Genomic DNA, 25,015 nt, shown 5'->3' with positions numbered 1-25,015 from the left:
GTGTTAATTATCAGTTAGTTTTGGTGGAATTCTTTAAAGAATGGAAAGTATGTATTTACATTTTTGTCATTTTTTAATCAGTTTACAGTATATGTCCTTCCTGAATAAAGGTATTAAATAAAAAATAAATAAAAAAAATCATATACCCCAACTTCTGAAATGTAGTGTCAGATAGAATTATCTATATTATAATATTCAACATAATTATCCTAAAAGATTTTACAGAAAACTTTATATATTAACTCCTAAAGCCTTAAAACCTAAGTCATTATTAAAATCAGATTAAAAGAATAGTTCTAAATATCTAAATGCTCACAACACACAACTGAACTTGAATTGGTCTGAAAGGATAAGGAATTTACTGAATTGAATTCTATAGAATTTCCACACAGGTAATGCATTCTTGGAAATTAAAAGTTCTTCCACCGTGGGCACAAAAATGAATTTATTAAATATGATAAAATATATCAATTAAATACACATTTCTGCAGTTGGTATTTAAATGTCATACTGTATATGCATGTCTTTGAATTTCAGTTCATTTTAATTCTACTTCCTTACATTCAAATTGCAGTTCTTCATACTCTGGAAAAAACAAGCCTGAAACTATTCTTTAATTCAGACATTATTCAGTTCTAACCTGGGAACAATATTCTCACCTTAAGCATATTTTTGCATTATTCAGGAGTACCGTAATTGCTCCACTTTAACCGGCTCACCGTACTGGCTTCTATTCAGTCTCTCAATGTGTTTTTATTTGGCGGCAGGGACATGTCCCACTGGCTTGTCTGTACAGCGGGGTTTTATTAATAGTGAACTTGTATGAACATGACAAGACCCCTCCATCAGTGGCAAGTCTAAATCATTCATGAGCAGCTGTCATAGTCTGAGGGCCTCCGCTGTGAGCTATGTGACAGTTTTTGTGAGCCTGCCAGAGGGTGAATGCTCCCGGCTGCTAGACTGAACCTTTCCTCCGTCTCTGTCCCCTCTGTATGCAGCCTCAGACTGCGTCTCTGATAATCAAGTGCCAAAATAGCTGACCCCTGCAGTGCTTTGCCCTCTTTTGGGTTTTGGATATTGTCAAAGAGAGCTTCTCCATGGAGAATATTTTTTATTTTTTATTTTTTTGGTCTGGCACTTACATTTTCAAACTTAATGAAGCCTCAGTGAAAGACATCCATTTATTTATTTTAATGATGTAGTCCTTATTTTGTCTGAAGGTGGTGACATGAGAAAAACAGTTTCAGGTGAGGTATATCTAAATGAGCTGCAGTACATGAGCTTATCAGAACTAGTTTGGCTTTCATATTAAAACAGTGTAGATGAATTATTAATTAAAGTATTAATGTTAAAACTTATAATTCTATTTCAGTTGTTAATAATATCCCCCACATAACACCTCGGTGTATTGTCTTAGTAATGTGGTTTATTTCAGGGATTTTCACCTGATATCATGGGAATTATTTTATTCTACTGACAGCAATTTTTAATCTCAGATATGCTGTCAAATTGAGAGTTTAATGAATATGTACACACACACATACACACATAAATATATTAACCAATTAACCTCATTAATTTTGACAGTGTATCTGAGGTTTAAAACTGTTGTCAGTAGAGTAAAATAGTTCCCATGAAAAATTAAGTGATTTTATAATATCACTTAATTTTTTACACTGTATAAATAGTATTCTATAATTTTACTGATATAGTAAGTAATATTTTTATGTGTGAAACTACTTTACCGCTCAAAATTTAGGGTTGGTAAGAATTATTATTATTATGATTTTATTTTTAAATGTTTATTTTTATTTATTCTTATGTTCACCAAGTCTGCATTTATTTGTGAATGATTACAAGTTAAAGTAACAGTTTTCTATATGAATATATTTTAAATGTCATTTATAAAACCCTACAACTTTTTTTAATCACTATTCTTTAGAAATTTAAAAGAATAGCCAAAAAATATAATATTTATAATAATTCCATAAACTTTTAATGGTAAGGGTTATTGAATGGTACTATATACTTGCCTAAATACAAGAGTATCATCATGTCTAAGCATCTGTTTGAAAACCCCAAAGTAACTTCTTCAATATTGCTGCGTGTCTCCTTGATGATAAGGTTATTCGTTTTCATATCATAATTAAGTTATAATTCCCTTAAATTCTGATGTATGTGTAAGTTCTCCTTTAATTGATGTCTCTATATCACCATTCTGGATTTATATTGCTAATAATATTAATGCTGTTATAAATGTTTAATGTTACTGAAGTATTAGAGTGACTGTTTTGTGATTTAATGGGACTTATGTGACCAGTTAAAATCACGAATGGAGATCGGCTGTCCATCACTCACTAAAAACACACACGGTGTGTCCTGCTTTTTTCCACGTCACCAACCTTACAACAAATTTTCAGGTCATTGACTTTTACTTTTGACAATGTCCCCTTACCGGAAATCTCTCAGTAAAATTTCACAGGGCAGTTTATTGCAGCAGAGCAGTTCTGCACATTGGTCGCCATCATTTTATGGTCCAGCAAAACTTTTTTCCAAGCATGACTAGAAATAGCAGAGAGGTAATGAAATCATCACCTGAAACAGTATCCGGCCTGCAGTTGACTCTGCCTGTAGTGGTTAATGGCTGTTTGAATGGCTTTATTGGACAGTACGTGGAGGCCTCATAAAGTGGGCTCTTCAGGGACTAGGCGTGCAAACTGAGCTCTGTGAAATAATATATGCAGGCCTAAAAGGCTGGTAATTGTGAAAGTTAAGCAGACAAATTAATGCGCTATTAATCAACACGTCTCCAGCAAGCATATCAATTTTTGTATGTCTGTATTATCGACAGGCAAGACTTCCCTACTCTGAAGAAAACAAAGGCTCATTTAACTCTGTTACTGAGGAAAACAGATGGATGAAATGAGCTGAAATTTGCTGAATCATGTTCTAAATTTGAAATTTTGATCATGTACAGTACATTCGTGTATTCTTTACAGTGTTAAAATTGCATTTCATGACATCCAGGACTACACTGAATACCTCTTTTGTGTAAGCTTTTAGCTTTAGTTGATTTTGTTCTTTCATTTTGTAAAAGATTCCCTTTGTTAGAGGTTATGGACCATCATGACTTTGTGCTTTTCATAGAAAAGCAAATAAATTCTTGAAAAGGAAATTAATTTTCTGCAGGCAAGCGACAGTCACATCCACCGTCTCTGATACTCCCCTCGCACAAATTCACATATTCATTTACCCTTTCTAAATTAGATCCAGCTCCACTTGGTATAAAATATTCTGTCAAAAGCACAACGGTTCTCTTGATTTAACAGACTGTTTGGTGCTGTCTGAGCAGTGAGGCCACATTAAGGTCTATTTCAATGCCAGCAACAGACAACTTAATTGTATGCTGACATACTCATTCAGTCTCAGAAAATTGATTTTGACTTCAGATGGACATGTAGTCAGTTCTCTGTCGTCTTAGGACTTTCATTCAAAATGAGCCTGTTAAAAATAAATGCTGACTGCTTATATTTTGTTTCAAAGCACATTTCTAATCCTTTGTCACACTTGGTTTGTTCTCATTTTTTACTGTATACTTGAACTAAATATTTACCTATCTCTTTTTATATGACAGGTGTCTGTATAATTTCTGTGAGCATGGCAGCCGGTGTTCCCAGACGTGGCCGTCTTTCTCTTGTGATTGCACTGGTACAGGATACAGTGGAGCTACGTGCCATAACTGTAGGTCTGCGCAATGGATTCCTACATTTTAGACACACTTACTGTTCATTTTTATTATGTATTGTTCACTGTCAAAATTCCCTTAGGGTTATTTGAATTTGAGTCTGAAAAGCTTTAAAAACATGCACACGCCGCAAAACTAACATGACATACTGTACAGTGCCTGCATTATGAAATACTCAATCAGATTTTTAGGAAGCTTTAATCCTTGATTTGCAGATCTGTGTTTTTTGCTCAAAGGAATCATCTTTTCATAATGTTTGCTAAAATACAGACATCTAGACAGCACTGTTTTATCCAGAAGCTCCAAACAGTGTCCTTGATGTTGTTTGTGAAATATTCAGGTAACTTAATGAAATGTTGTATTCTCTTTTTGAATTCTTAGCCATATATGAAGCTTCATGTGAACACTACAGGCTTGCTGGAAGCACTTCTGGATATTTCTCGATAGATCCTGATGGAAGTGGCCCTCTTGATCCTATTCAGGTCTACTGTAATATTACAGGTCGGTTATTTCTTTCTTCCCCCAGCTCAAATGTTAGATTGGATCAAACTGTTATATCTTTCATATGTGTTTTACTCAGTTCAAAAGTCATTTATTTACAGGGTCTGGAATTAGCGTTATATATTTATAGCTTATGCCCTCCAACATTAACAAAACTAACTGTAAAGAGGATCACACACTGGACAAGAAGTGGTATGTCTTTAAAATACAAATGAGTTGTATTCAATGACTATGACTTCAGAGGTTGTTAAAAATCCTGCCGCAAGTATAAAATGACGTGTCCTGTGTTCGAATTGAATGCGTGTCAGTGTAGGAATAGACTTTAAAAATGCTGAATTCAGTACGGTGACTTTTGTGGAGAAAAAGCGAAACCCATTATGAACTAACAGTATATCTGCTAACCTTGTGTTTGCCATTAAACATTCATTTTGGAGTGAGCAATGGTTGGGAATTACAACAAACATGGTTTTTATAAGAGAAGTCACCAATAATTGTTTTTGTTTCTATTTTATTTTATTTTTATTGTTTCCACAAATAATGATTGACTAAAAGCAATTTAATAATTCAGAATCAGATTAAAACAATTCATATATTTAAATCTAATGAGTGATTTTGAATAAGCAGCAAAAATAGTTCATTTCTGCTATTTTTGTTTTGGGTTGTAGAAGTTCTGAATAGCCAGTAACTTAATTTATTAGGGAATAAAAAAATAATAATACTAATAATTGTGAAACCATAAGCTTTGAGCTTTGGTAAATGCTTGAATAGACATTATAGACAGTTACTTTGGGTGGCAGCATTCTCTGGGGCAGCCCAGGGCACAGCACTGTCATCTCTTTGTCTTGCTCACTGAGAATGTTGTCTTGGTCTGCAACTCCGTGTTTTATTTACTTCATCTGTCTGTCCATATGTTTCACTAGAATTTTTCTTATTCTTATTCTTATTAAATGGTAAAAAAGACACGCATTTGTTTTGTACCTTTTACGTGTCCTGGAATGTTGAAATAATACAGAGCATCAAATGTTTCAGGAAGCAAAGTGTGGACAGTGGTTCGTCACAACAGCTCAAATGCAGTCAGAGTACGAGGCTCTACACTGCAGAAGCCATATGTGGGATGGTTTAATTATAGTGCCTCATCTGAACAGCTGAAGGCCCTGGTGTCTCTGTCAGAACACTGTGAGCAGAGAATCGCCTACCACTGCAGAAGGTCACGGCTGTTTAACCCCTGGGGTAAGTACTGGCCTTAGTCTCTCAGAGCTTAGGGATGGATCAATGCTGATTAACACGTTACTATTTATTAAGTACTAAATAATATTAGTACTTCTGAATTATGATGAACAATGAAATATATGAAATCAGCATAAATCTGAAAATTTTACATGCAGACATTTCGGTCTGTCAAGCATCATGACAGTAAATGTAGACAAACACTTTTCTGAAGTGCGTTACTAGACAATTTTACCATGCAAAAATATTCGGTTCATTAGCATCTTACCAAACGTATGTGAGAAAGGTCATAATGGTCATCCAGTGTCTGCAGGAAGGAAGAGAGAGAGGTTTTCAAAAGCTGTTATTTCAGTTTTGGCAGCTCTTGGGGGGAGTCATGTGCAGTTTTCCTCAGTTTATGAAAAATTGATGTAGCTCTGTTCTCCTGAGGCAGATATCATGTCACTGCAGACTATAAACAAGATTATTATTCCCTACCTATTGTATCATAAAAAATGTGTGTGTGTGGTGGGGGGGTATGGGGTTCTCTCTCTGTCTCTCTCTTCTGGTCCAGCTGGCTTCAAAGAATAGCATAATTATTTGTATTGCTTTTTGAAACACTGGTTTATCTCTGTCCCTCTTAATATTAAAATGTGTTACCTTAGTTATAAGTCAGGTAATATAGGCAAATGTCTTGATCACTTTAGTTAAAGGGGTCACATGTTGCGATTTCAAGTTTTCCTTTCTCTTTGGAGTGTTACAAACTGTTTGTGTATAGATAAGATCCCTGAAGTTGCCAAGACTATAGTCTTAAACTCAAAGAGATATTCTTTATTAAAGTTAAGACTCGTCCATGCCCCTCCTAAAACGCCTCATGTAAATACGCTGCTACATATCTATGTCACTGTGTGGAAATATTTGCATAACCCCACCCAAATGTTTATGCAAAGAAAGAAGGCGTAACTTCGATTCTCGATGTAGTATTATGTGTTTTGTTGTGAAAGCAAAACTACTTTGTTTGGTCTTCCACAAAAGGACACAACTAGAAATCAGTGATTAAGTTGTATTTACAACATTGTTTCAGAACAGTTCAATCGAAATGTTCAGATGTTTGCAGCGCATTTTACTGAGAACTGTTTACAATGCCAGCTGGTTTGACTCACAGTCTGTCAGTAATTTGCCACTGATGATTATAAACGTAAGTTTTGAGCAGTGTCAAGTAGCGCTTGTTGTTTGTCATTTCTCAGATCACAAATTCAGACATGGTTTTATGTTTACGGGGCACGATGCAACACAACACGTAAAAAGACATAGTATAAGTCATTATAAACTGTAATTATGTCCCCACTAGATGCATCAAATGCCTAATTTATTATGGGTTTTATTGGTTTTGTCTCGTAACACCGGGACACAGCATCACAGTATAGTAAGGGGCGTAACATTTCCGTCACACGCTTGAGGTATTCAGCCAATTACAACGCAATGGATAGCTGGCCAATCAGAGCATAACTTGCTTTTCAGAATGTTGAGATTTGTAAAAATTTAGGGCATAGAGGAGAAACAATAGATACAATACAGTATGTGGAAAATTATGTTTTTTTAAACTTAATCCACATAAACACATTTCATAACACCAAATACACAAAATCATGTTATTTTTTTAGCAAAATCATGTGACCCTTTTAAAAGGGTGAGGAGGAGATGAGGAGATACCCCCTGACTATGTAAGCGCTTTGAGTGTCTAGAAAAAGCGCTATATAAATGTAAGGAATTATTATTAATTTATTATTATTAAAACAAGGAGTTATCAATTATTATTATTATTATTATAATTATATGAATTGAGCATGCCATGTAAATATATTTCTCACCAAATCCAAACAATATTGATTTTCAAGATTTTTATCAGTTTTCTTCTTCTTCTTCTTCTTCTTCTTCTTCTTCTTCTTCTTCTTCTTCTTCTTCTTACAATAATAGTAAAAAAAAAATTGTTGTTTAACACAACAAATTTACATTTACATCACATCATTTACACAGATCAGTTTGTGTTAAATTATTTTGAGGCTGTTGTCTAGTTTGTCAAAGTGCTTTCCTTTCAATTTAGAGGTGAGAGTGAACAAATAATATGGCATCACAAAGTGTAATGTCTCTCACTTGCTCAAAGTCAGGAGGCAGGTTTTTATAAACAATATAAATGATTTAATCAGATGTAAATCAAATTTACAAGAGGAATGCCAAATGTAGTTTTAATTTAAGTTGTAAACTTCTTGTAGTTCATCAGCTAGCAGAGAATAAAAAAATAAAAACAGTCTGGCAGTCATCCCAGTCTAAATCCATAATTACTGCCCAGATTAAATTCCACTTGGCATTAATATGCATTGCAGATTTATTGGAAGTAATTATTAACACACCTTATCACAAGTGTTTTGATTTAGTGTGCTTAATTAAGCTGTCAGTTTAAAGATCTGTCAGTTCTTCAAGGTCTATACTCATGCAAATTCTTCTCTTTCACACAAATCAAAAGTATCATATTTCCCAGGTAGTTGCTGTCATCACTGATCAAGTAATTACAGTCATGGAGAAGTGAAATAGATATTTAATCTGATATATATATATATATATATATATATATATATATATATATATATATATATATATATATATATATATATATATATATATATATATATATAGCCATCTACTGTATATTAGTCAGTGTGTTTCCTTACACTTAACGAATGTGTGTCCATTTGAAATTACTGAAATTTTTACACATTTCCCATGTAAATAAAATGTATAACATAAGTCTTGATGATATATAATATTTTTTTTATAATATTTGATAATTGTATGTTTTTTCAAGAAAATACTATTTCAGTTTTTCAACTTTTTAGTGTTTCTTAACTGTAATTTAATTGTAAAATTTACTAGAAATTTTTGTGAGTGAAAATTGTATCCATTTTTTTTCAGTGTAACAGTAAATAAAAAAGCTCTATAATGTCAGTGTGTGGATTTTATGTACACGTATCGTTATTAGTCAGTTGCAAGTATGCTAATGACTTATGACCCCATATATGATAGTATGCTTATGACTTACCCCCTTATGATATATATATATGTGTGTGTCTATTAACAACAATATGCAAGAAAATCTATTATGATATCTACTGTAAATAATTTATTTGTAAAGGTCTTAAATGGAATCTGTGTGTTTCATTTGCATTAACATTAATAAGTCTGGCGTTACAGACAGCTCCCCTTTGTCCTGGTGGGTGGACCGCAGAGGAGAGAAGAGGACCTACTGGGGAGGAATTCAGCCAGGGGTGCAGCAGTGTTCATGCGGTCTGGAAGAGAACTGTGCTGACATGAACTACTTCTGCAACTGTGATGCAGACAGAGTGTCATGGTAACAAGGCAAATGCACTTCATGACGTCTATTAGATTACTGAGATGGACCTTACTTTTACTAACACTGGGCCTAATTCACTGATAATTGCACACAAGTTGTGCAATTATGTGCACAGACAATGCTCAAAACCAGATGAAACACAGTAAACACCTTTTATATAAGCCTAGACTAGTTTTATGCATAATTTATACCTGATCCATAACAGCTGTTAAAGCACATCATTTTTCATACACTACATATTTTTTATTAAGACTTATTGTAGGGTCACTACAGTCAGTAAAGTAGGTTAATAATTTACAATATATATGATATGTATTTAAAATTGTATCTGTATTGTATATAAAATTGTATCTATTGTGTGTGTGTGTGTGTGTGTGTATAGTATGTGTTTGAAGAAAGTTTTTTTTTTTTTTAAAAGAGAAGCCTTTTAAGCTTTCCTAAGCTGCATTCATTTTATTGAGATAACTATTTTAAGTTTCAATATCTTTTAAAATATAATTTTAAAGCTGAATCTTCAGTTATTACTAGTCTTTAGTGTCACATAATCCTTTGTTAATCATATGCTGATTTGGTGATCAAGAAACATTTCTTATTATTAGCTTTGAATGGTATTTTTAAAAGAGCACCATTATTTGAAATATTTTTTTTTCTATTATTTATTTATTTATTTTGAAAATGTAAACCTTTACTGACATGTTTGATCAATTTCATGCATCCTTGCTATATAAAATATATCTAATATATATATTTTTGTTTAAAATAAAGCTATGTTTTGTTTCCTTATTCATCTGTTGTTTACAGGGAGAATGACACTGGTGTCCTCTCATATAAGGAGCACTTGCCAGTGCGGGAGATTGTGGTCGGTGATACTTACAGACTGGGCTCTGAAGCTATGTATGTCGTGGGACCCCTGCAGTGCTCTGGTGACAGTACGTGAACTGATCTTTTCTGCTGTTGTCATACATGACGGATGGATTCAAAAGAAACTAAGGCCGTGTTTTCCCCTGCGGCTAGTGTATTTTTTTCAGTTGGTCTAAATAGGGATGCAACTAAGGATTATTTTGATAATCGATTAGTTGGGTGATAATTTTTGTCGATTAATCCATTAATCAGATGAAAACCCCTATTTTCTATATTTAAATTATACTGAAAAAAACAAACCATTCCACATTCTGCCCAATGTCCTTAAAACAATTGATAATGAGAATCGTTGTTGATTATTTTCATTATCGATAATAATCGATTTTATTGATTAGCTGATGCAGCCCTAGTTCTACATGGGAGCGCTGCATTTCTTAAAACACCAAGAGCATGCTGAACGTCTTTTTCTCTGCACAGAGAGTTGAAGAAAGTTCAACTTTCAGGAATACGCTGCGTTCATCACTAACACTTTCTAGTCAGCTAACCAATCACAGTGGATGAGGGGCAGGACTAATACGGACCACCGTGTTTGTACAACGACTGAACGCTAGTAACATATGTAACTGTTGTTCCGTGAATTCCAGATGACTGCCAGAGGCGGTGCTTAAGCACTAGTAGATAATCGCAGCACCAGCTCGATAGGTAGAGATAATATACCAATAAAGTTAAGTGGTTCCGTAGGCACACTAGCTCAGCCTTCGGTCTCAATATGCCTTTCTCGCGCATTCCGAGTGACAGCTAACTCTGGCGGTCATCCGGAATTCACAGAACCACAGTTGCATATGTAACTAGTATTCTCTTTCGTTCCTCCTGACCACCAGAGGTGGTGCTTAAGCACTAGTGGATGACTCCTACCAATACAGTCATGAGGAATGCCACTCGCCTGAAAAAAAGCTCAAGGTTGCTCCTGAAGAACTGCTGAACTGACAGCATGAGGTGCAGGAACGTTGAGCTTGTAGAAGCAGGCAAAAGTACATGGGGAAGCCAAAGTAGCAGCAGCGTAAATATCTGCCATAGAGACTTTTCTGAAAGCAGCTCAAGTTGTAGACACAACCCTAGTGGAATGACAAGAGATAGCCTCTGGCAAAGGTTTTCGGGGCTTCTTGTATGCCACAAAGAGAACCTCAACAATTAAATTTGACAATCTCTGCTTTGAAACAGTGGTCCCTTTCCTTGAACCCCCATAACAAACAAAAAGCTGATCTTTTCTCCTAAATGGATGGTACTGTAGCAGTCACATGTCCCTTCCGGGCTAGCACAGGACACTAAGGGTGAACCCCTAAATAATCTGACTGTGGTGCTGACTGAAAAGCTGCTAAATTGATTTATAAAAAGCGGAAGCAGAACTTTATGTAGAAAAGAAGAATTTGTTCTGAGCACAACACCAGAATCATCTGGCAACCAATGCATACATAACTCATACCAATGCATACATAAAACAGCTTTCTGCAAAGGCAAATTGTGGCAGACAGACAAAATCAAGTTGCAAATCCCATGCAGGAAAATCTGGTCTCAGCCATCCTGGCCCCTATAAAAACTGCACAAGAGATTATGAGAACCAAGAGAAGAACCATTAACCTGAACATAATGTGCAGAAATGGCCACAACCTAAACATTTCAGCTTGGAGGCTGCTTTGACTGAATCCAAAAGATGTTGTAAAAAGCTGAGAACTCCAGGAACTTCACAGTGTACAGGTTCTAAACCATGCTCCTCGCACCACAACAAGAAAATCCTCCAAAGAGCTGCATAGAGCTGATGTGTGGATGCAGTTCTTGTCCTAATTATGGTACGAAAAATGGCAGGCTCACAAGGTGCTAGCAGTAACACTCTTTGGTTGCACATAGATATCCTGTGTAAAGTGTCCCACAAAAGTGGAAGAGGAGGAAAGACATAAAGCAGACAGTTTGGCCACTCGTGAGACAAAGCTCTGTTCTTGCAAACCACAAGCGAACTCACCTCTGTTGCGAAAACATCCACTTCTGCTTTGACAAATTGTTGGAAGCCTCCATTGCCCTGGGTGCAGAAGATCTGATTTCTCGATCCCGGGAGGTGAACCACCCCCAATGATGCTAGTCAAGGAAGAGACCAAGTAAGTATCTTGTGGGTAGGTTGCAGAGACCTTGACTGTTTAGGTGAAAATTTGTCAAGGTGTTGTCGGACCAAATAAGGACATCACAGCCTGAAATAACTGGCAAGAAATGCTGCAGGGCTAAGAAAACTGCATGCAATTCCAGGAGATAGATGTGGCCCCTTGACCAAACTGGAGACCACCAGCCACAAACACACATGTGATTCCATGATGCCCCTCACCCGAAGAAGGAAGCATCAGTCGTGGAGACCTCTCGCCGAGAAGGAATGACCCCTAGAGGAAAACCTGACATAAGAAACTACTGGTGATTCCACTGTATCAATTCCTGGACACAACTGCGCGAGACAACAATAAGCCATTGAAAATGTCTTACAGGGCTCAACCACAAACTGTTGTTCAACTGCTGCAGAGGCTTGAGGTTGAGCAAGCCGAGTGGAATCGTGAAGTGGCAGTGGTTAACATCCCTGAGAGTTGTAACAATGTCTTGTACTGCAAGTTTTTGCCCAGGTGGAAACAGACAAGGAGCTGCAGAATACTGCCCACTCGAGCATGTGAGAGGGTTGGAGACATTACACGAGAGTCCATTGTCATTCCATTGAAAAGTTATTGTTTGCACTGGTTTCAGACAACCCCTTATCTCTTTGGCTGCAAGACCCAGCTTCTGCCAATGCTACAAAAGTAGCTTGGTGTTGCGGGCAGCTTGTTTTGTGGGTGAACACAGCAGGTAAGGCAGGATTCACATTCCTCTGGACCACAGCGTATGTAGAACTGCAGTCATGCCCCTAGTGAAAACTCAAGGGCTAAAGACAGGCTGAACGGTAGGAACCTGAAAGGGTAGGTCTGGTTCTTGAAACTGAATAAAAAAAAAAAAAGACTGTGGTGATGAGCAGTCAGACCATGAATGTATGCATCTTTCACATCGATGCTTATAGAACAATCTTCATTGCTTACTGAACGAAGAACATCTGCTGCACATAACAAATGAAAGGGAATAGTTTTCAAGAACATTTTTAGATGTCTCCAGTCTAGAATTGGAAAAAAACACCATCCCTCTTTGAAATGAGGAAGTAACTGACTTGGCCCCACTGGTGCAAAACTATGTCGAGCCTGAATGTCCGGCACCTTGAAAACAAGAGCGCACTGAACCTGAGTCAACTGATGAGTGACCTCAGACAATTTTAACCTCTTTTCCAGAAGCTCTTGGATATTGGGTCAAAACAGATGACAGATGAAGATGAAGAGTAATTGACATATTGTGTTTTCCGCATGAGTAATATATGCGATAGACTCATATGCATTTTTGAGTAGCGAGTACTGGGGCAATGCACATTGTCTCACAGGGCCACAAGGGCAGTGACAGGTTGCTCTTTTTTGGGAGAAAATTGGTTGAAATTCTGCAACGAAATCCTTCCATGGTGGCATAGCAAAGTTAGACCCAGCTGAAGGTTGCCTAAAAAAGACATTGGACTGGGCTGGCTGCACTGATGAGTTATCCAGTCCTAAACGAGCAACCGCCATCTGGAGCAGAGTTAAGGTATTATCCACGGAGGATGGAATTAGTCCAGAATGAATCAAATCACCACTAGAACCACCTGTGGCTGGTAAAACTCTATTCTCCTGTGGGGAAGATTGCGCAGCAACATTCACCATATTGAAGTGATCCTAAAAAAGTGAGTCAGATGCACGTCAAAGTCGGTGCGAGATGGAGAAGAGAAACTGTAAGGTTCGTCATCCATTCTCTTAGAACCCTCTTCATCTGCCTGTGTGACAAGCTTCACTTAACAGCGCGAAAATCGATTGAAAAATGACCTATCACAGACAAACGAGAAAGAGAAAGAGACCGAAGGATGAGCTAGTGTATCTATTATACTCGAGGCTCAGTCTACGTCACCACGTGACTTTTTTTGATATATTATTTCGACCTTTCGAGCTGGCTTAAACTAGTGCTTAAACACCTCCTCTGGTGGTCAAGAGGGATGAAACAGAACAGCTATTGAGTTACTATTGAAGTTAATATTGTCTCTGAGTATTTATGTCTTTAACAGATTGAATTGCTGGATTACCATAATATTGCTATAGAAAATAATGTTTGGAGAAACATTTAATTCTCTTTGTATTTGCCATTATTTCAGTGGATATACCATATCACAGCATCTCAACGAAAAAAAAAAAAACAAAAAAAAACGCTGCACTCTCACAGCTGGGAGTTTTCAGCTGGCAAAAAACATTTTGGTAGAGCCTAGAGAGAAGAAAACAAGCAGACAGAAGCAGATAATTCAGTCTATAAAAGGAATATGTAAACTGTCAAATAAATGACATTTGTCTTTCTTCTTCTCTGTTAGAGTACCTGTGGAATGCTGTATCTTTTTACCAAGCGGCTTCATATCTGCAGTTCCCAGCTCTCCAGGTAGAGCTTTCCCTTGATGTCTCCTTCTACTTCAAGACTGCTTCCCCCTCTGGGGTCTTTGTGGAAAACATGGGCATTCGAGACTTTATCCGGGTTGAGCTGAGCTGTGAGTCCCAGCACATCTGTAACATCTGTAAAGGGCCTATGTTAGATTTCTAATTGAGCAGTATAACAAATAATGTTTATAGAAGAAATAGATTAAACTTACAAAAAATATATTTTTCTTAACAATTAGTTTATGCAATAAGATGAATTAACAATGAAAAAATGTATGCATTTAGTGTAATTTATCATTTTGATTTTTCACTGTACTATTGTTCATTGTTCATGTTTATTCTAAACATATACAATAATTGTTATTTTATTCAACTTAGATTGTTAAACATTGATATATTCACTACTCTTCAAAGGTGTGAGATTGGTAAGATACATTTGGAAATAACTGTTTTCTATATTTATATACTTTAAATATTATATAATCCTGTATAGGCAAATCTGAATTTTCTGCAGTCATTACTCCAATCTTCAGTGTCACATTATTCTTTAGAAATCTTTCTAATATGCAAATTTTCTGCTCCAGAAACATTTATTATTAAAAACAGTTGAGCTGCTTAATTTATTTGTGGAAACCATGAAACAACTTATTCCAGGATTATTTGAATTAAAAAAATAATTTATTTATTTAAATAGAGCATTTATTTGAAACAGTATCATTCTGTATATAATAAAAGTCTTTACTGTCAACTTAATACATCCTTGTTGAATAAAATAAATATTTTCCTTGAAAAAAAAACTAATGAATGAACACTATTGTTTATCTATCTAGCACGTTTAGAAGTGTTAGTTTTCACTTATTTAGACTTCTTTCCTCTTTGTTCCTGTTTACCCAGCTCCCTCAGCTGTGACTTTCTCCTTTAATGTGGGCGATGGGCCAGTTGTCCTGACCGTCAAATCTCCTGTGCCACTGAACGACAGGCAGTGGCATTGGGTTCGAGCCGAGCGCAATGTGAAAGAAGCATGCCTGCAGGTCGACCAGCTGCCCCTGCGGATCATAGAAACCCCACCTGATGGACACCTTCGCCTTCAGCTTGGAAGCCAGCTGTTTGTTGGTAAAATAAACCTTTTGAAAGGGCACCGCAGTGAGAGAAGAGTTGTTTATTCAGTCGAATAATATGCATCTGCTTTTGAATAGTATTTCTGATTACCCCCCCCCCTCATAATTTCCTCTCTTATCTCTCAGGAGGCACAACCACAAGACAAAGAGGCTTTCTTGGATGCATTCGAGCATTTAACATGAATGGAGTGATTTTTGACTTGGAGGAACGAGCCAAAGTGACACCAGGAGTGAGTTCAGGGTGCGCTGGTCACTGCAGCAGCTCAGCTGGGCTCTGCCACAATCGGGGGAAATGCATTGAGAAAAGCAGCGGTTACATGTGCGACTGCACTAATTCTGCTTACGGGGGACCCTCTTGCACAGAAGGTAATATTCCAAATTTGTATAAATAAATTAAACCTTTTATAACTGTTTAATCCAAGTAATACACACACAAAAAAACAAATAATAAAAGAAAAAAAAAAGCAATAAAAGAAAGCACTTAAAAAGACTATTCATAATAACTAATACGATGTTTAATTTGAGAGAATCCATGAGAGAATCCATGTTTTACTTTATAGATGAATACAAAATAAACAGAATATAATGAATAAATAATTTGAATGTAAAATGCATTATCTTTTTAATAACAGATTCAGTATAACAATAAAAATCCTAAATGTAAAATATAATTATTTTGCAGACAGTTATTAAGCAATAATGAATGCTTCCAACAGCATCATCTTTGTCTTGGACCTGATGAAACTGCCATGTAATATGTGACATGAATTCATGGATGACTAAGTGACGTCTATATATTTGCATAATGTACCTTAAAAATAAGTTAGCCATATGTCAGTGGGCAAGCGCTGCCAGTCTTTGAATAACTCTGCTCTATCAAAGGCTCTCTGGTGCTGGATTGGAGAGCTTTGATGTTGCCTGTATGAGCACTGGAAGCGCAGAAGTCTCGGAGGCGTATGTGTTGAGTGGGATTTTTGAACATCTTGATGTACGGAATCTTTTTTTGCATAAGTTTCTTTAGTTTAAAAAAGCTGCCCTTCCATTATGACAGAACAACCAAGTATTAATGACTTATCTTAACCTTGCTATGTTTGAATTTGCACTTTCCTTGTGTGGGTGTTTTTTTCTAGCATCTTGTTAATGAAAGTTATGCCATACTGGCAGACTTTTTTTTTTTTTTTTCAGAAATATAGTGTTATATAATCTGTCCGTAAACAAGAAGGGAAAATCTACACATTTGTATTCATGAAGACATCAGAAAGTCAGATGTGCATTAAGCTGCCTTTCTTTAGTTTGATCTGATGAGCTGTGCTGATCAAAGGCACTGGGGATGAGATGAGAAAGTCTGACTGTTCTGTTCTCTTGCCTGGGTCTGTCTGTCTGTCTGTCTGATAGTCTGTATCTAATAGAGCCTGCCATTGATGATGCACATTATTCAAATACAGACAGAAGAAAATGTAATTAATGCCAAAGTACTTGTTCTGATTTTTGCTGCAATAGTCATTGACGCATTATGATACTGGGAATGTTTAATATGTCGATTTTTAATCTTCTCTGTGTGTTCTTTCTGTCTGTCATCGCCGTATGTTTTCTGTCTATCTCTCTGTCTGTCTGTCTGTCTGTCTTTTTCCTGTTTCACTTCAAAATGTTTCACATTTGCGGAAAATGTCTTACAAGTTATTTTTCTTGTTGACTTGTTGACCAGCCTGCAAACTTAAAGGATAAAACTTCTAACTCAAAACGTTTAACATAAAAAAAAGGATTGAACTGAGCACCAGGACACATTTCTCAATACTTGGGTCAGTTTTTCAAAACTCTTCACAGTTCATCTAATCCACTTGGCACATCAGTACATCTCACATTCAAAATGCACTAAAACTACCAAAACACTTACATACATGTTTGCAATCAAGTCATTCTTTCATAACACCACCAAAGATTGGCACCCAACAAAAACACTTAACACTAACAACAGGTAGCAGTCACACTTTATTATAAGGTCTAATTCTCACTATTAACAAACCATTAACAATGAGTTTTGTCTCAGTAACTACTAATTTGCTGCTTATTAATAGTTAGAAAGGTTGTTATTTAGTTTAGGCATTGGGTAGGATTAGGGATGCAGAATATGTTCTTCATAAGTACTAAAAACAGCCAATATTTTATTAAAAGGCATGCTAATAAGCAAGTAGTTGATAGTGTGATTTGGTCCCTATACTTAAGTGTCACCCAGGTAGAATTATAAAAATCAATTATTTTGTAAAATATCTTTACAAAACAAGAGTGAAATCTCTCTACTATTCAGAATTCATTTAGTATATTTTACATTGTTACTGTTTACATTACAGTACAAATTGTTCTAAAGATTTGTCCCCTTTTGTACAGATGGGCATAAAATGTATAGACTAACACTTGTGCAGCTGTTCAGCTATATCATTTTTTAAGATTTAGAAATGTATGTAGAATTGTATTTAGAATATTGTTTACGAAATTATGTATGGCCATTGCTTGTAGAATCAATTGATATAAATGTACTGTGTGCATGGTCAAGAGTCACAAAATTCAAAGTGTTTAAACAAAACTCTTGGAAATCAGGTAAACCTGATGAATGTCCATCTGGTCTTTTTATGTCCACAGAGGTGTCCATGTCCTTTGAAAGAGGAGCTTCAGTCACCTACATTTTTCAGGAGCCGTTCTCTGTCATACAGAACCGGTCGGCCGCAGTGCTGTCTGTCCCTTCTCAGTACAGCAAGACCAGAGACAACCTGGCACTGAGTTTCCAGACCACACAGAGTCCTGCCATGCTGCTCACAGTCAACACCCTCAGCCAGCAGTATGTGGCCATCATCTTAGCTCGGAACGGTGAGACGGCTGTGCAAACGTCTATCATTTTCAATGCTGGATGACATTAGTTTATGAAAGGTTTATATGTCTATAATAGGGATATTGCAGCACTAAATGAATTACCTACATCCCCTATTATCTGGAATACTGTACTGCGAGATTAAATTTAAAGAAACATAAAAAGTTATAGTTCTCTGATTGTGCTCTTCTCTAATGAGATTTAGGCCACATGGCCACTGATTAATCCTGCTCATTTGGTTCTTAAACTGTCAGTTTTACAGCCTTGTAGATCACTAGATGTGCTAGAATCGTAATAAATCACAATTAACTAGCAAAACATTAACAGTCCAAACTAGATGAGACGTTGTTATATAACCAAAGCTGTTAATTTCATGCTGTTCTGCGGGCTTGCGTTAAAACTCTTAAAAGAACAGTTTACTCAAAAATGAAATGTAATCATACTCATGTCATTCTAAACCCATATGATATTGTGGAGTTGTAAGGGCAATATTCTTATGTTTTCTATGCTTTTAAAAGTGAATGGCAACCAAAATGTGTCAAGATCCATAATGACAAAATACTAAAAGTGAAATAAATATAAATTAGAATATATATATATATATATATATATATATATATATATATATATATATATATATATATATATATATATAAATATATATTAGCAAATTAAATCAAAACTGAAAATATAATATATATATATATTCACAACAGAATATAGTACAGAAAACATGTTGACTGCTGATAATTTTTGTCATTTTTGGTTACCATTTATTTTTATCGCATCAAAACGAGCAGCATGCACCTTGCACTGTAAGGTTTGTGTTCCAAGAAAATCTTACATGTTTGAAACACAAGACTGAGTAAAGAGCTGTGCTTTAAAGATCAATCATGCCTTCACCCAGCTTACCAAAATATGGATTTTTATTATGCAACACTCATTCCTACATAATAGCACCACCCACATTCTTGTTGAGCTAAATCTAATCACACAATGCTTTTTAGAAATACTGACAAGAAGTGTTAAGAGATGTCTCAAATATAACTCTAACAACTTTGTGGGGGAATTTCAGCACGACCTACACGCTGACCCTTTATCGGCACTATATGTGTGTAGGAGGGACAAATAAATGTGTATTGACAAATTCAATACAGAGTTAAGGCTAGAGGCTGCCAGGGAATTAATATTTATAATTTTTTTAGAGCAGCTGCTAAGGTCCTACATAGTCTATATATAAATATGTTGTCTCATAGACTTATCCAAGACTCTTCTTGGGAGCTGGAGCTGTGAAGTCCATCTGCTCTGCTCCGTAATAATGCTACAGAATGACTCCCAAATTATATTGGAACATACATAATTCACCATGACTGGAGTTACATGGTTTTAATTTTTGCATGACTCATCCAAGTACCACATGGATAATATAATTGATTTTTACAATGATTTACAACATGCTCCCCAAAAAATCATTCATCCCTGACTACAGCTATAAGGAACTTTTGCCAAATATGTTAATGCATTGATCTGTTCCTCTCAGGGAGTTTACAAATCTGGTACAAACTGCATAAGGAGAAGAGACCGGATGTGTTCGTCCCCATCTTGAGCAGCCTGGCAGATGGACGGCTGCATAGAGTTCACATCCAGCGGGAGGGAAAGGACGTGTTTGTTCAGGTGTTATATTTCAATACATACATGAAACATGCGTGCTTACACTGGATTTGTTTGAAACACGAGATAGATAATCACAGCAGTACAGATAGTTCTGAGAAACAGCCTTTTTAGTACATCGATTACTGTATAGCCTTAGACAATTCGCATAATAGCTTATTAGAATTGCATCGCATTCTATGCAGTTTCTCATGTATTCATTCAATTGCTCTTGATTTTCTTAGGTTGACCATGAAAATAAGAAGTACACCCTTTCATATGATGCAGCATTTAACTCTATGAAGTCACTGACCTTGGGAAAAGTAACAGGTAATGAATATAATTGTTCTTGTTTAAAAAGCCTCCTTTAAGGGGAGAAAAGTGGCAAAGGAAGCATTTTTGCACATTATCTGTAATATGGATTCAAAATATCTACACTCATACTCACCTTTATGTTGTTTTGCTCCTGAAGTTTTCCCAGCTACATAGAGCCATGACTTTTCAGAACCTGTCATGATGCTTGATGGGTCTGAAATTTCCCCTTTCCTGACATTAGACAAGGGTGATTCACCAATGAAGGCTGACTGTTTGAAACCTTTTATCTTTTTTTCAGTCTCTCAAAGTGTCTAGCAGTCACGAAGCACATGTATTAACGGTGCAAGAGCAGGATTGTGCTCGTGTCTGAAATATATTCAGGGGTTTGAAACTAGTGAAACTTTTTGGGTTCCTGCCTGTCTGTAATTGTAACTTTTGATATGAATGCTCACAATAGCTGTACACAGTGCTTTTGATGAGTATTTACTATTAATATGTATGACAAAAACAATCTTTGACATACATGCTTTTCTTTTTTCCAAACAGGAAGTGATGTCATGGATGATGAGGTAGCTCATGCTGGGTCTAAAGGCTTCATTGGCTGCTTCTCATCTGTCCAGTACAACCACGTTGCTCCACTGAAAGCGGCGTTATTGAACCGAGGTAGCTCTCTAGTCAGCATACGAGGACATTTACTGGAATCAAACTGCGGAGCATTAGCTGACCTTTCAACCTCTGTATCTCGTCTTGGTAAGTTCTTGGAAATTAATGCAAAAATAATTAAGCCATTTAAGAATACAAAGCTTTAGCCTTTGAGTGCATTATTTGCATAGCAATTCACAGTTGTACAATTTAAGGAATATTGTTAGGATTGAATGTTGTCAGACATATCGTATCCAACATTTAAATATTGATTTTAAAAGAAGGGACATCACAATATGTGTTTGGTCGGAAACATATCCCAGTTGCCTTATAATTTTCCACAGTAATTGTGAAAACAGTGGGTCACAGGTCTGCTTTAATGAAATGACAAATCACCTGGTGTGCTTTTTTTGTGTTTTGAATGGCTCTTGTGGCTTTATAGTTATTGTAGGCATAATAAAGACGCCCTGTGGCTGGATTAGTTATGAGAAAAATAGATGCAATTTATAAAACATACACTTAAGTAATAGTTACTGTGAGCATGGTACAAGTTTTTATGGGAATGAGGAGATCTATGTCGAATTTTCTAAACATTTTACCTAGAGTTACCAATCAACCATAGCACTAATCTACCTTGTAACTGAAATTAATAGATTTAGAAACAAAATGTACTTTTCACTTTTGAATGATAAACATAAAACAGAAAACATAATGCAGTGAAAGGGAAGTATAATCAGCATTGTGAAAAACAAAAGGGTTGGACTCTTAAAATGTGCATCTTGCCCATACATCGCTTTACAGTTTAACCCGTGTTAGATCTGTGTGATGCATGTGTCACCTCTCTGTAGATCATGGAGAGGAGGTGGGAAAAGATAACGAGCATCACGAAGACGACAGCCAGCCTGATTCAGCTGTAATCGGAGGTTTGTTTTACCACCTCAGTCTGCTTCATTGTTTCATTTGTAACAGTCAGTGAAGTATGAAATGAGCTTTCACTATCACACATATTGTTTATGTTCATCTTTCCTTTTTGCTCTCTTTATTTCAGAAATGGGTAATGACTTTGTATTGGTAATTTGTTGTGCGCAGTAACTCATGGTAATAAAATCTCCATTGAAACTGTCACAAGGGATTGTTCACTGTTAGTTATTTGTTGGCAGCATAAATTTTCCATTAAATGAGAAATATAGTTGTGAGATGTGAGACTGTGGGAGTGTTGCATTCATTGGCATTTAATTTTTTATTTCATTTTATTTTCAAATCCTGTCAAGCTGGACCTGTTTTGAATATATGTCTTTCACACAAATGCAACCATTTTAATCACTTTCTGAATTGTAATCGATGCAAACCTGAATCAGGTTTTAGTTTTTTTTAGCTAAATAAGACTTCAACCTTTAAAAAATTGCCTTGACAGATTTTGGTTTGCTCTTTTGTGCTTTTTATAAATGCAAGAACGCTCTGTGTGAACGGCCCCATTTCCAATTCAAAACACCTTTTAAGTTGAGTGTCCGTTCTGATTCGCAGGTGTGGTGACAGCTGCGGTCTTCAGTACCCTCTGTGTGCTAGCAGTGATGACTCGTTTCCTTTACCAACATCGTCAAGCTCAAAGAACTGCAAGACTCCAAGAAAAGGAACACCAACGTAGCCTTGAAGCTGCTTACAGGGCAGAGTTTCACCTTCACAACTCCATGAGAGACAGCATGCAAGAGTACTACATCTGATGGACAGTCTTGTAGCTTTCGGTTCGGCTATCAGTTCCTCCCGTGTCTCCTTCAGCAAACATGTCATGAGGCCCTTACTATCCGGTAAGGACAGTTAGTTGGATATTTCCTCGCTTTGGGAACAGTGGGATCTTCTGATCTGTGTAAGTAGTAGCTTGTAGTTTTCACAGTGCTTGCCCCAAGTGTTGGATTAATCAACATTAGGTTATTTATGGGATGTGAGTGGTGTGTTAGGAGGTATTTGTATTAATTCAGTAATATGCCCTCTGGATAGTAACTGAAATGGAGAGTGTCATCTTTATTGCATGAATGCAGATGCAGACTCTGAAGTGTTAATTATTCTGTTAACAAAGGAAACTAAACCCACATATTTTAAGCCTGTGAATTTTTCTAGGTTACCAGAAACATCTTCAAAGTGGCAACATTGTGAGAGGAAGTACCTGGTACATTATTTAAATAATATAATGCTTCAGGTCGAGGACAGTAGCCTGTCCCAACTTGATTTATAATTTTACGTTACTCTGCCTCATAGCTAAGAATACAATTTGTCGATGTGTAAACATGCAGGACAAGTTTAAATGATTTTAGTTTCACAAAGAAGCTGCTAACAGAGACCAAACTCATTCAGTAAAGTGACTTGATTAAAAACATTAGCAGAAATATTGTAGAGTTGAACATGATGCTTCCTAATGTAACATTACCTGTCTGTGTTATGTGAAATATCTGCCATATTGATAATGAACACATTTTAAGAGGTCAGTAAGAATTTTTTTTTTTTATGAATGCTTTTATTCCTGAAGGGTGCATTAAATTGATCAAAAGTAACAGTAAAGATATTAGATTTTTTTTTTTTTTTCAAATAAATGCTGTTTATTATCTTTTATTTATCAAAGAATAACAGTTTCCACAAACATATTAAGAAGCATGACTGTTTTTAACATTGATTGTAATATAATTGTTTCCTGAGCAGCAAATCAGCATTTTTTATGAAATATCATGGGACATTGAAGACTGGCTGTGAAGTAATGGCATCTGAAAATTCAGCTTTGCCATCAAAGAAAAAAATAAATAAATAAATAAATATAAAATATATTCAAATAATAAAAAGTAACATTTTATTACAATACAGTTTTTTGCTGTATTTCTGATCAAATAAATGCAGCCTTTGTGAGCATAGAAGAAAAAAATCTATATATATATATATATATATATATATAAATATATATATATATATATTAGAAAAAAAAATTCTTACCGACCCCAATCTTTTGAACAGTAGTGTGGGTGTAGATTGACTGTGTTGTTCTAGTTACCTGGATATGTGTCTATTTTGACACGAGTTGTAAACGGATGATGGAAATTTCCCGCTGTTTAACCTTGCCGTGTTACACTAACAGTGTGAATCCCGATCACAGAAACAGTTAAGCTGGTGTCATAGGCTGTCCCCCCCTCCCTGAGACAGTTTGACAATCCGTTAACATCTGCTATTATCTTCTGTTTCTGGAGGCTCAACAATAACATGCAGTGACACAGAATTGCATGTAAAGTTTGACTAAAATACATTGCACATTCCACTAGAAATCAGAGGCCGTTCCTTTGAAATCCAATCATCATCAAGATCAGAGATCAGATCCCCCGAGACGGATGATAATATCAGGTGTCTTCGTCGTCTCTGTCTAAAATGGTGAATGCCACAGAATCTCCACCATCAGTTCACAGCATCTTAATGGCAAGAATAACACTAGACATCCTTCAATGAGCTGGATAACCGAAAATCTTCACAGACAGTTCTGAGTACTGTAGGTCATAACTGTAGCAGGTAGTCATTTAATATTTGCCTGTAATACAAAATCAGTATTGACTCTGAACAAAAGATTTGGTTGCACTTTATTTTACAGTATGTGTACTTGCAATGTACTTACCTAAGGTAGTACTGGGTAATAAAATGTAACTACATGAATTAAGGTTATGTTTAGGGGTAGGTCCAGGGTTAGTAGCTACTGTAGTTCTTACCCAGTTATTGTAATTACTATAAAAAACTACATAGCATCTACATGTGGAACAGGACTCTAAAATAAAGAGCTACCAAGGATTTTGTCATGCATATACATTAATACCTGTGGTTTAAAAAAAAAAAAAAACACTTCCTTGAAAGTCTATCAAATGAACACAAAAACTGTTAACTGTTCTTTACTCCAATACACAAGATAATCTTCGTACAGTAAGTGGCATTGTATTATTTATTATTTTCCGAGATGATCTCTCATTCTTTTCCCCAGCGAACACAGAGATACAGTAGTTGTTTTATGTAGGACTGGACTGACAGATCTTTCTCTTTCTCTTTGGAAACGGAAGTGTCCTTTGATATATTTCTCTCTCAAACTATTTTGTACCTCTATTGATATTAATTATTTTAGGGGCTGTTTTGTAT

At 35.9% G+C, this 25,015-nt stretch overlaps 1 protein-coding gene across 1 annotated transcript in view; it reads left to right on the top strand.

Moving 5' to 3' along the window:
* LOC127964466 (contactin-associated protein-like 5) overlaps nucleotides 1-23,780 on the top strand; it is a 39,666-nt gene extending 15,886 nt beyond the window's left edge. The window contains exons 9-22 of the mRNA XM_052564686.1: nucleotides 3,635-3,741; nucleotides 4,127-4,246; nucleotides 5,276-5,476; nucleotides 8,702-8,858; nucleotides 9,663-9,790; nucleotides 14,215-14,385; nucleotides 15,170-15,388; nucleotides 15,520-15,759; nucleotides 18,031-18,255; nucleotides 19,797-19,930; nucleotides 20,152-20,236; nucleotides 20,768-20,971; nucleotides 21,712-21,786; nucleotides 22,388-23,780. Of these exons, the coding sequence (XP_052420646.1) occupies nucleotides 3,635-3,741; nucleotides 4,127-4,246; nucleotides 5,276-5,476; nucleotides 8,702-8,858; nucleotides 9,663-9,790; nucleotides 14,215-14,385; nucleotides 15,170-15,388; nucleotides 15,520-15,759; nucleotides 18,031-18,255; nucleotides 19,797-19,930; nucleotides 20,152-20,236; nucleotides 20,768-20,971; nucleotides 21,712-21,786; nucleotides 22,388-22,584 (2,263 nt within the window). The 3' untranslated portion in view covers nucleotides 22,585-23,780. The remainder of the gene's footprint in view (nucleotides 1-3,634; nucleotides 3,742-4,126; nucleotides 4,247-5,275; nucleotides 5,477-8,701; nucleotides 8,859-9,662; nucleotides 9,791-14,214; nucleotides 14,386-15,169; nucleotides 15,389-15,519; nucleotides 15,760-18,030; nucleotides 18,256-19,796; nucleotides 19,931-20,151; nucleotides 20,237-20,767; nucleotides 20,972-21,711; nucleotides 21,787-22,387) is intronic.
* The last annotated feature ends 1,235 nt before the right edge of the window (nucleotides 23,781-25,015 follow it).

The sequence above is a fragment of the Carassius gibelio genome, chromosome B9 (genome assembly GCF_023724105.1).
Source record: "Carassius gibelio isolate Cgi1373 ecotype wild population from Czech Republic chromosome B9, carGib1.2-hapl.c, whole genome shotgun sequence".
In the NCBI taxonomy this organism is placed as follows: domain Eukaryota; kingdom Metazoa; phylum Chordata; class Actinopteri; order Cypriniformes; family Cyprinidae; genus Carassius; species Carassius gibelio.
Note: the sequence above shows the minus strand (reverse complement) of the source record. Positions and strands in the feature narration are given on the sequence as shown.